The sequence below is a fragment of the Embiotoca jacksoni genome, unplaced genomic scaffold (assembly GCF_022577435.1).
Source record: "Embiotoca jacksoni isolate LCO1_2020_lvr unplaced genomic scaffold, fEmbJac1.0.p SCAF_7, whole genome shotgun sequence".
NCBI lineage: Eukaryota > Metazoa > Chordata > Actinopteri > Embiotocidae > Embiotoca > Embiotoca jacksoni.
Window position 1 is genome coordinate 21,164,046 of NW_027185425.1, and position 18,222 is coordinate 21,182,267.

At 41.7% G+C, this 18,222-nt stretch overlaps 1 protein-coding gene across 4 annotated transcripts in view; it reads left to right on the plus strand.

Annotated features, from left to right (window-relative positions):
- Nucleotides 1-18,222, plus strand: part of smad10a (SMAD family member 10a) — a 29,926-nt gene that overhangs the window by 3,802 nt on the left and 7,902 nt on the right. Inside the window, exons 3-10 of one of the 4 annotated variants that reach the window (XM_069176007.1) lie at nucleotides 6,277-6,520; nucleotides 7,699-7,873; nucleotides 8,062-8,085; nucleotides 9,581-9,793; nucleotides 10,162-10,413; nucleotides 13,489-13,587; nucleotides 14,457-14,510; nucleotides 15,507-15,690. In XM_069176007.1, the coding sequence (XP_069032108.1) occupies nucleotides 6,277-6,520; nucleotides 7,699-7,873; nucleotides 8,062-8,085; nucleotides 9,581-9,793; nucleotides 10,162-10,413; nucleotides 13,489-13,587; nucleotides 14,457-14,510; nucleotides 15,507-15,690 (1,245 nt within the window). The remainder of the gene's footprint in view (nucleotides 1-6,276; nucleotides 6,521-7,698; nucleotides 7,874-8,061; nucleotides 8,086-9,580; nucleotides 9,794-10,161; nucleotides 10,414-13,488; nucleotides 13,588-14,456; nucleotides 14,511-15,506; nucleotides 15,691-18,222) is intronic. The other 3 variants (XM_069176009.1, XM_069176008.1, XM_069176010.1) reach the window with 3 other exon arrangements.

Consider the following 18,222-nt stretch of genomic DNA (forward strand, 5'->3'; position numbering starts at 1 on the left):
ACCAGCCACCCAGACTGCTGAAGCAACAGGTGGTTTACACAACTGAGGACTTTCTGTCCAAGCTGTCAGAAACGGTGTCGGGGAGCGGTGCGCTGATGTGAACGCTGCAGACAGAGTGGCCCACGGTGGCAGTGCGGTTGCGGTCTGGGCCGGCATGAGCTGCAAACACAGGGGTATTTTATTTATGGAAATTTGCCAAGATCACATAGATATTGTGAGGAGATCCCGAGGCCCATCGGTGGGCCATTCATCAGGGAGTGGAGCCTCGATGGTATCGAGACAACGAAGAGGCCGAGGCGTCGGGCAACCGAGGGCACGGTGTCGTTGATGCTTCCTTTTGGGGAGCTTTTTGAAAGCCAGACAAGTGGCTCAGGATAGTGATTGTGTTGGGGTGCAGCATCAGGCAGGGGGCTGCTGAACTCTGTGCTGGCAGACTGTATGGTTGACTTGAGGCCGGCAGACCAGAAGTAATCACAGGAACCAGGGACACATTGGCCCAAACACTGAATGTTGGAGAAAGATGTGTTTCCTTGTGAGGCTCTTTGAAAGATAATGAGTCCCACGCTGAGCCAACTCTTAGCAATTTTCACATTTGCACTCGTACAGTTTTTTTGGTACTTTTTTGTGAATTTTAACTTTTATATACCACCTGTTTTGTGTTAGTTGTATTTTTCTCTTACTTTGTAGGTTTTGATTGCTCCACAAGACCAAAACAACGTTTTTGTATGAGAGAACTTGTCATTCATCTCATTCTGAAGAATACATACTGGCAACCCTCTAATTTAATAGAATACACTTGTAGTCTGCTTGTGCTCTGATGATGGGGAAGGGAGATTATGAATTTATTAACTCTAGGATTTTTTTTTCCCAGTTGTCTTTCCTGCATTTGGCCGCTGCAGCTGTGCTGTTTTTAATCTGGATTATGTGTTTAATTTTAAATTTATTATAGTCTGTCCTTTCCTCGTCTGCTGCTGTTACACTTGTCCATGTTTGTGATGGCAAACTCCACCCTTATTATGTTGGTAACCATCTTTGTGTCAACGCTCAGTGTGATCACGTTGGTTAGGTTTAGTTAAGCCAGATAACAGAAATATATCCCAGATATGTTGATCCTGCTCTGGTTGTGTCCAGCCAAAACACAAGGACTTCAATCAAAGGCTCATTAAAGAGGACCTGAAGCAGATCTTAGACTAATGCTGCGTTCAGATGGTGTCGTATTCACTGTGTACAGAGAAGAGTCCATGCGAACGGCGCCCTCTTGTGGTATTCAGATTGTCGGAACTAGAAATTTTCTTTTAAACCTCGAGTTCACGAGTTGTGACGTGCTTGCTGACGTTTACAGAAAGGTCAGAGGTCATGGAAGTTCATTTTTCGTTGGATGTTAAGCTAATATATTGTAGTTTTAGTCATCTAGAGTTTGTCTTCATAATTTAGATCAAGGGTGGGCAATTAATTTTCCCCAGGGGCCTCATGAGAAACTGGGACTGTTGTAGAGGGCCGGCCCAATAGGCTGAACTCCATTCTGCTCAATATTATTTATGTCTTTATAAAAAGCAGTAAATTGTATGTTTTTTTTATTAGCTGCTACTGGTAGTAGTAGATGTTACAATTAGGCTATTAAAATGTGGTGCAAGCATTTTAAAAACGTCAACATTATATCACAATTCAATCAACTTTCACAAAAAGATTTTGAAAATGAGCATGTTTTTGCAGTATTTCAAAGAACAGCATTAAATTAACTTTATACAAAAATGTAGTAAGTGCTATTGATATTTTGTTTGAAGTGTAATTACCTCATTTGTGTTTTTCAGTTATTTGTTTTTGTTCAGTGAGAGAAGGGTTAGTAATAAGTATAAGAGCAATGACACCTCCAGCCCACAAAGCACACAACCAATGATTCAAGTCTTAAAAAGGGTTTATAATTACTGACTTACTGAATTAAAGACTGGTTTTTACTTTGCCATGTTCCTCAAGGTAGATTACTCACAAGTCTCTGACACAACTTAGTTAACAAGTTAACCTCAGGTAGCAACTTAATGGGGAAGAAACGCCCGACGGAGTTGGTCCCGGTGAGAACTTCTCCCTCCACAGCTCTGCTGCGGCTCAGCAGGTAAAACTGGAAAAACTGATAAATTCACTCGATATCTCTTGGGAATCTCAAAATGCCGTACTTTGCTCCAGATCTGCTTCCTGCACCTGTTTTAGCTGCAGGGTCTCCGGTAGGTGAGTGGTGGTTCAGAGAGGAGGAGGCGTGGCTAAGGGCTCTGCTACGTGCAACCGCCAGGACGTTCAGACCACTAGCTCGCGTGGTGAGACGTTTAGGGAATGTCTGTAAATTAGGCTACTGAACTTTACCTGGATTACACATGCCTGATGTACACTTATTTACATTTGATTCCTAATTTACCATTAAACTCACGCGGGCCAGTCAGGGACAGCCAAAGGGCCGGATGTGGCCCGCGGGCCATACAATGCCCAGGTCTGACTTAGATTATAGTCTACATCGGAGGAAAATGTTGATCTTCCCAACGGCCTCATCTTTTCACTCCCTGTTAGCTTAATAAATTGTTAGCGTCTGTGGCTTCTAGACGCCATCCATGTTGCTGTTGCCCAGCAACGATGTTACGACTTAACCACTTAAACGCCAAGCATACGGTGCACATGAGCTCCCATGTTGTAACCACGAGCTCACGTGTTCCATTTGAACGCAGCATGGCTAGAAGAACACACTGAGTCGCTGACTGCAGAGTGTCGGGGGAGGTTGAGAGCTGAGAGCCGTCCTCCCTGCACATCGACCACATCTTCCTCCACTAAACGTCTCCACCATCATCAGTAACTACTCTGGTGTCTCTACGATTCGAGTGTCAACTCATTATTATGAGTTGTTCACACCCTTTCACTGTTTTCACACATTGTGTGATCCCTGACTACAAGTGGAATCAGTTGTCTGTGGATGAATTGATATCCAAAGCTGGATTTAAGTGACCAAAGATCAGAAATTTCAGAGAATCAAGATAAACAAAACCTAGAATCTTATTTCAGTGTGGTGGAGGCTGAACTGTTTTATCTTTAACATTTGTTCCTTGTTTTATATTAATTTTTCTTTAATTTTTTTTTTTAAATGAACTATAGCGCTTGTACAAATAATGAGGTGGGCCAGTGGCTTGAACGAGAGGGTTTCCGTTGTCAGCAGGATTTTTTTTGCTAACTAAAGAGTAATTCGAAATTACTTTATTTAAAAAAAATTATTTAAATAAAATTTGTGGGGTTCCCTCACTTTCACCTAATTGTGTCCAGTGTATGAAGTGGAGGTCTCTGTTGTTGTGCCTCTGTGCCTTCAACAGTCATTAGTTTTTCAGGTTGTCAATGGATCTGTCCATCTGTCTATCCGTCCGTCATCTGTCTGTCCGTCCATCTGTCCTATTCTCGTAAATGTGATATCTTAAGAAAGGCTTGATGGAATTTCTTTAAATTTGGCACAAGCTTTCACTTGGTCCCAAGGATGAACCGATTTTATTTTGGGGGTCAAAGGTGAAGGTTACAGTGACCTCACCCCCTCCCATCCTTGTCCATGCGATATTTGAGGAACGCCCTGAGGGATTTGGCAAAAACATTTATGTGAATTCAACTATGAACTGATTAGGTTTTAGTGGTCAAAGATGAAGGTCCATGTGTAGGTACAGCAGGCTCAAAAGGTCAGAGTTACTGTGACCTCATGTCCATCATTTTTTTTTTTTTTTTTTATGTAATATTTCACATTTATCACAACAGCTCTCTTGGTCTGATTCTGTTTTGGTGATCAAAGGTCAAGGTCATTGTGTATGCACATCCATCCCATGTGTCTGTCCCAACTTTCTTGAAAAGTGTTACTGGTATTAATTTCAACATACATTGGGTACGGAAAGTATTCAGACCCCTTTAAATTTTTCACTCTTTGTTTCATTGCAGCCATTTGCTAAAATCAAAAAAGTTCATTTTATTTCTCATTAATGTACACTCAGCACCCCATCTTGACAGAAAAAAGCAGAAATGTAGAAATTTGTGCAAATTTATTAAAAAAGAAAAACTGAAATATCACATGGTCATAAGTATTCAGACCCTTTGCTCAGTATTGAGTAGAAGCACCCTTTTGAGCTAGTACAGCCATGAGTCTTCTTGGGAATGATGCAACAAGCTTTTCACACCTGGATTTGGGGATCCTCTGCCTTTCTTCCTTGCAGATCCTCTTCAGTTCCGTCAGGTTGGATGGTGAACGTTGGTGGACAGCCATTTTCAGGTCTCTCCAGAGATGCTCAATTGGGTTTAGGTCAGGGCTCTGGCTGGGCCAGTCAAGAATGGTCACAGAGTTGTTCCGAAGCCACTCCTTTGTTATTTTAGCTGTGTGCTTAGGGTCATTGTCTTGTTGGAAGGTGAACCTTCAGCCCAGTCTGAGGTCCAGAGCACTCTGGAAGAGGTTTTCTTCCAGGATATCTCTGTACTTGGCCTCATTCATCTTTCCTTCAATTGCAACCAGTCATCCTGTCCCTGCAGCTGAAAAACACCCCCATAGCATGATGCTGCCACCACCATGTTTCACTGTTGGGATTGTATTGGGCAGGTGATGAGCAGTGCCTGGTTTTCTCCACACATACCGCTTAGAATTAACGCCAAAAAGTTCAATCTTGGTCTCATCAGACCAGAGAATCTTATTTCTCATAGTCTGGGAGTCCTTCATGTGTTTTTTGGCAAACTCTATGCGGGCTTTCATATGTCTTGCACTGAGGAGAGGCTTCCGTCGGGCCACTCTGCCATAAAGCCCCGACTGGTGGAGGGCTGCAGTGATAGTTGACTTTGTGGAACTTTCTCCCATCTCCCTACTGCATCTCTGGAGCTCAGCCACAGTGATCTTTGGGTTCTTCTTTACCTCTCTCACCAAGGCTCTTCTCCCACGATTGCTCAGTTTGGCTGGACGGCCAGGTCTAGGAAGAGTTCTGGTCGTCCCAAACTTCTTCCATTTAAGGATTATGGAGGCCACTGTGCTCTTAGGAACCTTGAGTGCTGCAGAAATTATTTTGTAACCTTGGCCAGATCTGTGCCTTGCCACAATTCTGTCTCTGAGCTCCTTGGACAGTTCCTTCGACCTCATGATTCTCATTTGCTCTGACATGCACTGTGAGCTGTAAGGTCTTATATAGACAGGTGTGTGCCTTTCCTAATCAAGTCCAATCAGTTTAATTAAACACAGCTGGACTCCAATGAAGGAGTAGAACCATCTCAAGGAGGATCAGAAGAAATGGACAGCATGTGAGTTAAATATGAGTGTCACAGCAAAGGGTCTGAATACTTATGACCATGTGATATTTCAGTTTTTCTTTTTTAATAAATTTGCACACATTTCTACATTTCTGTTTTTTTCTGTCAAGATGGGGTGCTGAGTGTACATTAATGAGAAATAAAATGAACTTTTTTGATTTTAGCAAATGGCTGCAATGAAACAAAGAGTGAAAAATGTAAAGGGGTCTGAATACTTTCCGTACCCACTGTAAGCATATATTTTTCATAAAACAACAACATTTCTGAGTTTCAACATTTGATATGTTGTCTTTGGTCTATTTTCTATTAAATACGGCTTTACATGATTTACAAATCATCACATTCTGGTTTTATTTACATTTTACACAGTGTGGATGACTACAATATACAATATATATCATTTGTAGAACAGGTTCTCCCTGAATGACCCGAGGGTTCGGCTGTAGATGGAATTCTTATAAAAAGGCTAGTTTTAGAGCCCCTTGTGTTGGTTCTTGTGAGCACTCTGAGGGCAGAAATGTTCTAGATAGAACCCTCAGAGAGCGTTCTTGATGGAACCATTACTACTAAGGTTGTCTGTCCATCCTCTCAGATGGTTCTGGATGGAACCATTACACCAAAGGTTGTCTGTCCATCCTCTCAGATGGTTCTGGATGGAACGTTTCAAAGATGGTTCAACTTAGAACTTTCTGTAGAGGTTTCAAATGGAACCTTTACAAAGGGTTCAACCTGGAACCAAAAAGGGTTCTGCTATGGGGACGAAGAAAAAATACCCCTTTGTGGTTCTAGTAAGCCCCTTTTATTTCTAGTGTGGGACACTCACTGGTCCGGGGATATGTCAAATGCAAAAATCCCTTCCACCATATTTTCACCAGTAAATCTCCATCCAGACAAGGTGTGTGTCGCTTTAAGTCTGTTCATTGTATGAGATGATACTACTTGTTCATTAAGCAGAACCAATCTTCCTCTTGTGTCCTGTGACAGCAGCATCATGTCAGTGAACCCACCGAGCAGCAACGATGCCTGCCTCAGCATCGTACACAGTCTCATGTGCCACCGGCAGGGCGGAGAGAACGAGGGCTTCGCCAAACGGGCCATTGAAAGTCTGGTGAAGAAGCTGAAGGAGAAGAAGGATGAGCTGGACTCGCTCATCACTGCCATCACCACCAACGGGGTCCATCCCAGCAAGTGTGTCACCATCCAGAGGACGCTGGACGGACGGCTGCAGGTCAGTCCACGTCCCACATTTTCAACATTTAGATAACTCGCGTCTTCCAGCTGCACTATTCATACTGTGTTCTGCCTTCTGTACACGATACAGCACATCTGGATGTCAATTCCTTTCACCTTTATATTTTATTATTAGGAATTTGAAAGCCAGATTTGGATTGTTGTGACAATTTTCAATTCTTGTTTAATTTTATTCAAATGAATCAAACTTATCAGGTTTATTCAGTTCAAATCACAACATAATTCATCTTGAGGCACTTAACATAAGAAGGTTCTAATGAAACAACCATACAACATTATAGAAAGGAACTCAACAACTCCCACAAGAGCCACAGCTGGAAGGATAAACTCCCTTTTAACAGGAAGAACCGTACATATCTTAATTCAGAAGTCTTTATTCTTTAACTGGATGGACTGATGAGGCCACTGTTTTGAACTGGCAAAAAAAAATTGAACTAGTTACTACATGTGTTTTTACTTTACATGTATCTTATTTATATCTTTTAAGGGATAACTGAGAGACATGAATTGTGTCTTGGAACAAAAGAAATTCTCACAACATGTGGTCCAATTATTGTGAAGCAGAGGTGTGCGTGTACAAATATGGAAATATCATTTATATAAAGAAAAAAATAAAGTTTTGCACATTTCACGTCATTTTAAAAACAATTACATGATTATTATGATGGTCAGCTGTGTGGAGGCTTGGATACAAGCTGCAGGTATTGTTGCACCTTATCTCAGTATCATAACCACGATTCTATGAGCCTTTAAGGCTCAATGTCCCAATGAAGTATGTGGGCTTACTCTGTCACACCTTTTTCTCACCGTCTGTATTAAAATCCAGTGACCATCTTCAGTACATACAATATTTAATATTGGCAGTTGTAGTGTTGAGGTCCAAAACTGCTCTACTTTTGGACTGTGCTTCAGTGCCTGTTTCAGTCTGAGGACATGTAATTAAATGGTTTCTTCCTCAGCAAACTTGGTTTTATTCACACAGCAGCCAAACACTAGATGTCTGAGGTCATCAATCCGCTGCTGGAGGTACTCATTTTCCTGCTGTGGTTTGCAGAGTATCATAAGGAGTACACTAATGGTGTGTTGGCTCGATACAGTGGGATGTGCAGTGGACTCAGGAGGTATTGTTGTAATGGTACTGTGCTTTGTCCCCAGGTGGCAGGGAGAAAAGGCTTTCCTCACGTGATTTATGCTCGGCTGTGGCGCTGGCCCGACCTCCACAAGAACGAACTCAAGCACGTCAAATTCTGCCAGTATGCCTTCGACCTGAAGTATGACAACGTGTGCGTCAACCCCTACCATTACGAGAGGGTGGTATCACCAGGCATCGGTAGGTCGGCTTCGTACTTCAACATCTGACTCAGAGCCTCTGTACCTGTACTCTCTAATTTTATTAATGATAAAAATTAAAAAGTGTTGTTCAACTCAAGCTCTCATCCTGTTGTGAGCATGTTACTGGTCCTTCTTTTTCACTATCTTGTCAAGATTTCATTTTTTATTCTGTCTGTTTTTTCTCAGTTGGTCTCAGCCTTCAAAATTCAGGTGAGTTTCATTCCAGAGTAAAAAAGAGCATGATTTAACTCTGTAAACTTAGAATAATACCAACATGAAATGGGGCACCACTTGTTCCATAGACAGTCGCCACAATTCTCCTAAATTAAACATTAATAAGTTTGTAAATCTCAGGAATTTTATTATTTAATTTATGAAAATATACAGTATGATGACAAAATAGTGTATCTCAGAGAATCAGCCATCCCAAACAAAACTTTAGTTAATCTATTTGAACCAGAAATCGCTTTATTATCACAAAGGTACAATTTGAAAAAAAGTCCATTATTTATTTTATGGACCATTTTTCATGTAATGTTACCTTAGTTTGCAAAACATTATTTTACCAGTCTGTTTGGAGTCTGCATCTGAAAACACTGTAGGAGTGCTACATGACCACCACCCCTCGATCCCTAAGAGAAACGGGACACCCTACCTTACATGGGCACAGACAGAATGGAGGGGCGGGGCCAAGGGGGGAATTGGGATTGGACGTAAGAGAACGTCCACATATTTAATGGAGCATTGCATTCTACACAGAATGAAAGAAAGTGTCACTGTATCTCTTAAATAACTAAATAACAGTATATATATCGTTTAGTTGGGACCTGAGGCAGCACAGGAGGGATCCTGTTGCTAAGCAGTAAATATAGAGCATGATGGGTAACAGCTGCAGGGATGGTTAAAGATAAAGCTCACAACTGACACATCACTACAGTTGAACAATGTCACCTGATCTGTAGAAATAAATAATAACTTTCAATCCATATAGTTTTGAACTTTATTATGTATTTGATGGTTTTAGGATGGGACAGGTTCCAGAGAGTTTTTCTCATAATAAAGACTACTCATCAGAAATACTAATAATATGAATTAAAAACAATTTACATAAATATATAAATAGTAGTTTCATGTGGATTACAACATTGCGCAGCCTTATTTTTTACTCTCAAGTCTGTCCATTCATCAGTGAATACACTGAGCATATTACATTTATATTAATATAAATATATTTATGTATTTAGAAACAAGCTGATTGAACTACACAATCTCTTTTATTTCTGTAAAACACAACAAATAGAACCGTTTTCTGTTAATATTAATACATCAGTAATTGACAGTCTGACAAAAACAAGAGAAAAAAACGACATGTAAACTGGGTCTATTATTGTTTAATAATTGTAAACTGGGTCTATTATTGTTTAATAATTTGATTTGTGCATTTTTATAGACACCTGTTTTTTTCCTAATATTTAAAGTTTGTTTTTAGTTTGTCAACTTGACAAAATATTCAGTGAGACTTCTTACCAAATGAAAGACCCAACAATTTTCTTCTCTAGTTGGACAGTTAATTGCAAGAGTCACTGGTGGACATTTGTGAATGAACTGAGGGTCTGTCTGTTGTATTTAACTCTTTGTCCCACACTGTCGGTGAATCTTTAGAAGCATCCCTCCACCTGACCTCCCCTTCCTCTGCCTCCTGCAGCAGCACCAGGTGGGCTGATCAAAGAGGAATACATCCATGACTGTATACAGATGGACCTTCCACCCGGCATGCCCATGTCGGACCACCAGGCAGCAATGAAGTTGCCTCCTCCAGACCACTACGGCCCACCTCTGCCCCCCCCACAGCTGTCCTCCGAGCCCCACGGACCCCCACCCGTTACCAGATACCCCAATCTGCCTGTTTCACCCGAAGGTCAGCCTTTTCTTGTTCTTGTTATTGAAATTATTTGTGAGCTGAGAAATTGCTCAGGCTTTTATTTTGACGGGTTGGTGGAAGCTTCTGGGACACAGTGAGGTAAACAAAACCAAATAATGAGTGGAAGATGTGTGACAGTGTCAGTCACACAGTGTCAGACAGTGTCAGTCACATTGTCAGTCAGACAGTGTCAGTCACAGTGTCAGTCAGACAGTGTCAGTCACAGTGTCAGTCAGACAGTGTCAGTCACAGTGTCAGTCAGACAGTGTCAGTCACAGTGTCAGTCACAGTGTCAGTTAGACAGTGTCAGACAGTGTCAGTCAGACAGTGTGAGTCCGGTCTGATGTTTCCTGTGGTCCCTCCAGTGCCCGGCCCTGGCTCCATGCTGCCTCTGCAGGGCAGTGACGGTGATGGCCGTCTCCAAAGTCCATCTCCACAGGGTCAAGTCACTCAATCACCACCTCCGACCCCAACCCAGCCCCCTCCTCAGCAGCAGGCTTCTCAGCAGCCCTTACAGCCCCCCCACCCACAGCCAGCCCCCCTACCTCCTTCTCACTCGCACAGACAGAACGGATACAGCAGCAATAAACACTCTCAGAGTCAGCCGGCCTTCCACAGTGAGTTCACGTCTTTGCACTAACACGATTGTTCTGTATACATTTTATTTCATGCTCCAGAAATGGTTCACTAAAAGTGGATAACAGCTGCATTTACTGGGCAAACAGACCAGAGTTGGTTTTAAAAGGATCAAAGTTCAGTCACTGAACTGGAAGGTTCATTTTATTACATGAAAGTCTTCACCTCACTAATTCACCTGTGCTGTCCCAAGTCAAAGTGTCTGTCTGCCATTGACCATTTTAGTAACTAATCAGTGTAATAAAGGTGTTAAGTTGTAGGAAAGACATACACATTTAAATGTTACAGAGCGTTATTCCTGGAGGACATTTCCCAGATTAATTTTAAAGTGGGATGAAGGATCAATCCAGAGCCCTTTAAGGGTCACGGCAATAATTCTTCAAGGACATCTTTTGCGTTTCCTGGCAATACTTTTCTTCCTCCACTCGCTCTGAACCACATGTCTGTTTGCACTCAGCTGCTCTGGTCCTCATGAACAGTAGTGTGCTGGTCCATTTCAGCTATAACACTTTGCAGATACTTCAGGAATTAGAGATGATGTGACAAGTTGAGCATTTAGTGCTCCTTTATGTTCAGGCCGATCCCCGACAGTATTCAGCTTGTTGATCTGAGCAGAGCAGCAGCTGCTCTGTCGGCTGTGATGGTGAAGCTGGGCTTATAGTGGTTATTGTTTGGACTGTAACTGCTGCTGTGGTTCAAGCTGTGGTTTTATGGATATTTCTAGATGTTACTATTTGAATCTGCGATGCCTCTGTGACAGTATGTGTTACAACCATTAAAAATGAACGACCAAGGAATGAAGTCAGCTTTTGATTCGTAGCTCGGTGCTTAAGGTGCAGGTTAAGGGAAATGACTGAGCTCTGAGCTACACAGTTTATTATAATTCGTCCAGGTTGGACCTGTGTAGGTACAGTGCATCCGGAAAGTATTCACAGCGCTTCACTTTTTACACATTTTGTTATGTTACAGCTTTATTCCAAAATTGATTAAATTCATTTTTTCCCCTCAAAATTCTACACGCAATATCCCATAATGACAAAGTGAAAATAGTTTGTTTAAAATTTTTGCAAATCTATTAAAAATAAAGAACGAAAATATAACATACATAAGTATTCACAGCCTTTGCTCAATACTTTGTTGAAGCACCTTTGGCAGAAATTACAGCCTCAAGTCTTTTTGAGTATGATGCTATAAGCTTGGCACATCTATTCTTGGGCAGTTTCTCCCGTTCTTCTTTGCAGGACCTCTAAAGCTCCATCAGGTTGGATGGGGAGCGTCGGTGCACAGACATTTTTAGATCTCTCCAGAGATGTTCAATCGGGTTCAAGTCTGGGCTCTGCCTGGGCCTCTCAAAGACATTCACAGAGTTGTCCCGAAGCCATTCCTTTGTTATCTTGGCTGTGTGCTTCGGGTCGTTGTCCTGTTGGAAGATGAACCTTCGCCCCAGTCTGAGGTCCAGAGCGCTCTGGAGAAGGTTTTCATCAAGGATGTCTCTGTACATTGCTGCATTCATCTTTCCCTCCATCCTGACTAGTCTCCCAGTTCCTGCCGCTGAAAAACATCCCCACAGCATGATGCTGCCACCACCATGCTTCACCGTAGAGATGGTATTGGCCAGGTGATGAGCGGTGCCTGGTTTCCTCCAAACATGACGCTTGGCATTCAGGCCAAAGAGTTCAATCTTTGTTTCATCAGACCAGAGAATTTAGTTTCTCATGGTCTGAGACTCCTTCAGGTGCCTTTTGGTAAACTCCAGGTGGGCTGTCATGTGCCTTATACTGAGGAGTGGCTTCCGTCTGTCCACTCTACCATACAGGCCTGCTTGGTGGAGTGCAGAGATGGTTGTCCTTCTGGAAGGTTCTCCTCTCTTCACAGAGCAACGTTGGATCTCTGTCAGAGTGACCATCGGGTTCTTGGTCACCTCCCTGACTAAGGCCCTTCTCCCCCGATCGCTCAGTTTGGCCGGGCGGCCAACTCTAGGAAGAGTCCTGGTGGTTCAAACTTCTTCCATTTACGGATGATGGAGGCCATTGTGCTCATTGGGACCTTCAATGCTGCAGAAATGTTTCTGTACCCTTCCCCAGATCTGTACCTCGATACAATCCTGTCTCGGAGGTCTACAGACAATTCCTTGGACTTCATGTCTTGGTTTGTGCTCTGACATGCTCTGTCAACTGTGGGACCTTATATAGACGGTGTGTGTCTTTCCAAATCATGTCCAATCAACTGAATTTACCACACGAGGACTCCAATCAAGTTGTAGAAACATCTCAAGGATGATCAGTGGAAACAGGATGCACCTTAGCTCAATTTTGAGTGTCATGGCAAAGGCTGTGAATACTTATGTACATGTGATTTTTTTTTCGTTTTAGATTTTTAATAGATTTGCAAAAATTTCAATTTTTTTTATTTCACCTTGTCATTATTGTATTGTGTGTAGAATTTTGAGGGAAAAAATGAATTTAATCCATTTTGGAATAAGGCTGTAATATAACAAAATGTGGAAAAAGTGAAGCGCTGTGAATACTTTCTGGATGCACTGTATAGTGGTCACCAATCTGGACCAGGACCGTGGCCTCGATGTGAAAGCTGTGTAATGTCCCTTTGCTGCTTTCTGACTAATCGAAAAAAGGTTAAAACTACTATACTTGTAAAATGTGGCACTACATAATGAACTCGTAGTTATTTGTTCTAAACCACACATGCCCGATTTATTATTAGAAAGTAAATATTGGATAAAACTTGTGCATTCATATATTTTAGGGTGTGATTTTGTTAAACATTACATTTAGATCATAACTGCACATGAAAAACTGTTTCAGTGTTGGTTTGAAAGATACAAATGTCTGTGATTTGCTAAATGGTAATTCAAGATTATTTAATCCAACCACCAGATGGAGTAAGATTCCTGTTCCTGTATTAAAAACAGATGTTTGGTGTGTTTCCATGTGGTTACAAAGTGTTCATTAGTTTATTGAGTGAATTGTTGTACTTGACTTTGATGAAAGCATCACATGGTCCCACTGATCCCATGTTATTTTCCTATAATTCATCAGTTTGGACAGGCAGCAGCACAGCCTCCTACACCTCCTTAGGACCTCAGCAGAATGGGCGTGGCCACCAACAACCTTCTCTCCATCATCAGAACCACCACTGTAAGATGTCCTTCAAAATCTGTATGTTGTAACCACAGACTGCATATAAACGTTTGTAGCTTCCGGGTCTGAAAAGTGAGGTGAATGCCAAAGTGTCTTAAGCTGCAATACCAGCGAGTGTCACTAGAGGTCGGCTCCAAAAAGCCTCCGGCTCCATAGACTCCCATTCAACTTCTCTCATCAAATCCAAAGTGAATAAAATGTGTCCATCAGTTATCTCGGTGTTGTTAGCTAAAGTCACTCCTTCTTATTAGTTTTCTGGAGGTCCATCTGAAAATAATCCCTCATTCATTAGAAAAGAAGATTCAAGAAGACCTGTTTTTGGGGGCGTGTCTGTTTGATTGACAGGCCTGTGGTGCAGTCAGGTTATAGCTATCGGTGGGCGGAACGTAGTATCGTCAGGTTTCCAATCAGATCAGTCAGATCCACCGCTGGCTCCTCCCCCAGCTCGTCCAAATATGGTCACTTCCTGCTCCAAACTGTCCGAACTAGCAAGATGGTGACGGACCATCTGAACTGGAGGTTTCATAACGTTCACAAACCAACGATGACATCACTGCTGGATGATGACATCACTGATGGTTGATACTTGGATTTAACCTGAAAACTCCACAAAATACTCACTTCAACTCTGAGGGATCCCAAACTGAACAAGGGTTCACCTTGATTCTTTTCAACTGTTTTTATATTTTCAATCTTAACGTGACTTATTATTATGTCATCAACAAATAACTGATCATGTCTTGAGTCATACTAATTATGAATTACAAGACATAGATGTGGTGTAAGAGAAATATCTCAGAGTTATGGGATTGTTTCATGTCTTTTTCAATAAATCTTCTTCTCCTTCTTCTTCTCCTTCTTCTCAGGGTCTCAACATCATGGCTCCACCTCATTTCCTCCTTCTGTGTCCAATCATCCAGGTAAGATACTATTACAACTGATCTTAACTGTATATATCATATGAAGACATAATGATGTTGCCACTGTTTTGTTACTCCTGTGATTAATGTCTGTTATGTGTCCATATGTTTCACATGCTGATTGTTGACAGTGAACAGGTGCTCTGTAGTTGTTAAGGGATGTGATTAATGTGTATTTATTGATGTTTCAGACATTTAATCCATTTCAAAACAAAGAAGAACTCATTAACCTTTAAATATACAGGTTTTGTAAACCAGTTTTCATAAAACAATCGAACTTTAGAGCTCAGAGACACAAACAGAGATACTGGATCAGTAATACGAGATGAAATGTTGCCTACACGTACAGGCATCGATGGATTTATCGTTACCAACTTACACCGAGCACACAAGCTTTGTTCAATGTCTTTTCATCTAATCATCATGTAGAACATTTGGAAAAAATGTCAGTAAGGAAAAATATTATTTTAACAACCTTAAAGCTACTTAAGAGTAAACAAAAGTGTGACATCTACGCTGATACAGATCATATCTGAAACTAACACACTGATTCTTTGTAACAACGCCGGCTAACTCGGCTTTCGTGGAGTTTCTGATTTAGTAGGAGGTGACTACTGTGCAAATGCTTGTGGAAGACATTCTAAAAAAAATAAAGATGCAAGTCCTGCTATGTTGCAAAAAGATATCTGAAACAACTGCAATGAAGAAGCCTTTCCATTCACTGTGACCTACATTCACTCATCTCGCTCTCAGGTACTTCACTGTTTGTGACTGGTCTTCAGAGGCAGAATATTTTTCCAGCAATCTTACACTCACTAAATCCGTGACTTTAATAAATAAATCTAGTCGGATGCATGATGATCTTCTGTTAAAATGTCTGCTAATTGTACGATCCTCCCTTAAACAGAGAAGCACCCTGCAAGCTGTTGCCTGAAGAACAGTTGTCGTAAATCTTCTGTTAGTTGGTCCATCACACGGTCGGTGTTGTTGTTGCAGGACCAGAGTTTTGGTGCTCTGTCTCCTACTTTGAGATGGATGTTCAGGTGGGTGAGATGTTCAAGGTGCCCTCCAGCTGCCCCGTGGTGACCGTGGACGGTTACGTTGACCCGTCAGGAGGTGATCGCTTCTGCCTCGGCCAGCTGAGTAACGTTCACCGCACAGACGCCAGCGAGAGAGCCAGGTGGGTGGACGACCACCAACACTTTCATCAATGCAACCAAGTTTGTCTTTTTTATGTGAAATACCTTATGACAAAGTAGTAAAGATGAATACTCTATTTAATTATTTAACGTGTTTAATGACAACACACTGAACCAGGAGAACTTCCTTTGTCTGACCCGTTTGTATGACCCTGTGTGACCTGCCTAGAAATACAGGAAACAAAATACAGTAACGCTACAGAAGCTCGTCGTCAAACTCAGAATGAGTTTTATTTTGAGTTTTAAGGAATTGCATAGGTCAGCATGAAAAAAACACTTAAAGGAATCACATCATTTTATACGTGACATTTTATTTGAGAACGATACTTTACAAAACTCTTCTTCACAATTCAATGCAGTCATTACACTCATTACTTCAAAGCCATTTTTCCCCTGTGAGGATCATTAGACAGGTTGTTCTGCGTGCTCTTCCACCTCTGTTGCAATGAGTCCAAATACTATATTTCTTTTTTAATTTTGATATTTTGGGAACGTAACAGTTACGTTGCTCCTCATTTACAGAGTGTGCATGTGTTGTAGACTCTGATAGCCAAGACGGATCAAAGTCTTCGTTCCTGTGTTTGTGAGGGGTGCAACTTTATAAACAGTGCTGCTACTTCTCGAGCTTGGACTGCCATCATAACCAGCAGCACTTCTAACGTTGACATCCTCACTGTGATGTATCAGTGGCTGAATCCTGAATCCTGAAACACAGACAGCAGAGGAAACTAGTGCAACTGTCAATGATAGCAAACGTAATAGAGACCGTCACACTGGGTTGGAATGTAAAGGGTGCAAATAATTTAAGTAAATAACACAATCGTTGTTGTTTTTTTCAGAGAGGCAGCGGGGGGGGGGGGGGGGGGGGGGGGGGGGGGGGGACAGGACAGTGGAAGTAGAAAGATTGCAAATTTGACCATGAACTGGCAATCTTATTATATCATTTAAATGTCTACTTTAGATTTAATTGCTTTGCAATCACAATCTTGAAATTCTTTTCCATAATGTCAGTCTTTTTACACAGTTTGCTCAATCATAACGAACCTTAACTTTCACAGAGGTGAAATAAAACAAAAACCTTCATCTTGGTATTAATTAAATGTCAACGTGAATAAAGAACACTCATCCAATATACTGAAATCAGATGCTGAATCGATGTTGACGATGAGAAATGATCACGCACGCCTAAAGCAGTTCATTTGATTTGATTTAGATTTTATACACTTTATTAATCATGAACATGCAAACATGCAAACTCCGCACAGAAAGGCCCAGGACCGGATTTGAACCCGGAACCTTCTTTGCTGGGAGGTGACAGTGCTAACCACTGCACCACCGTGCTGCCCTGACACCACTGATGAAGAGCAATGAGCTCCAAACGCCACTGATGTTGTGGTGTTAATAGATAAACTGCATCGGGAGCTTTGACTGTGAATAATTTACTCTCTGAACATTAAATAAATGGCCGAAACTGCTTTAACCTTTTATGCATAAATGACACGGTGTCACACTTTGCTAGATTTACTGAACCAGATGAGCAGATGAAAAAGGTTTTGAATTGTTACCCCTTTCTACCCAGCTGGCTTAGACATGGTTTGAGTTTGTGGAGGCGAAGGTACAAGTTCACCTCAAAATTGACAACAAAATTGGACTGCACATCTGTACCGACACACCCACTGTTGCGCTGTTCTGCCAATCTCAGCGCAGCCGGCTTTATGTTGAGCCACGGAAATTGCAGCTTGGCTTGCAAGCGCAGAAAAAAGAAAAGAAAAGAGAAGCCCATTGTGCCCCATTAAAATACCAATGCGCCTGGATCTGGCCCCCAGAGACAGAGTCTGCCTCTGAGTATTTTGGGACCTTGGTGATGTTACTCAATCTGGGTCAGTCAACATGTGTCTGTATGTGTTACACAGAATTGGTTAAGAGGTCAAAGGTCAGAGGCCTAGGTCGTAAATTTGAAACGATGGTCTCTGACCAGTTTATCTGCTTACTGTACAGAGTCATCTCTAGGTGGTTGGGAATACGATGAGACAATGACGATGTATAACTGACCTACAGGACAATTATTGAATGCCTGTATACAATATGAGCAAGAAATATTCTGTATATGCTTTGAGTTGGTTTCACAAGACTTTTCGTTATAAGCAGAACGTTGTGAGGGAAATGGCCCCACATGATGCTGATCAAGATAATATTAATATAACTTTGGACAACCTCAGCAGGGGTTTTGTGTTTTTCTTTGAGTCTTGAGTGTTAATGCAGCTTTTCCACAGTTCACACAGTGGCTTCACAGCAAGACAGTATTGATTGGATTTCCTCACGATACTTGGCTTCCACTCACAGTGCAAAGACACGCATGTTGAAAAACGAATGGCCGAAAATGGTTGAAAAACTGCTGGTTGCCGCTTGGTGTCAGCTGAGACGAGCTCCAGCCCCCCTTTTCTGTTTCCTCAGCAACAATTCTACGGTTGAGTCCTTCATGTTGGCAACGAGTTTTTTACTTTGAGTTTGTA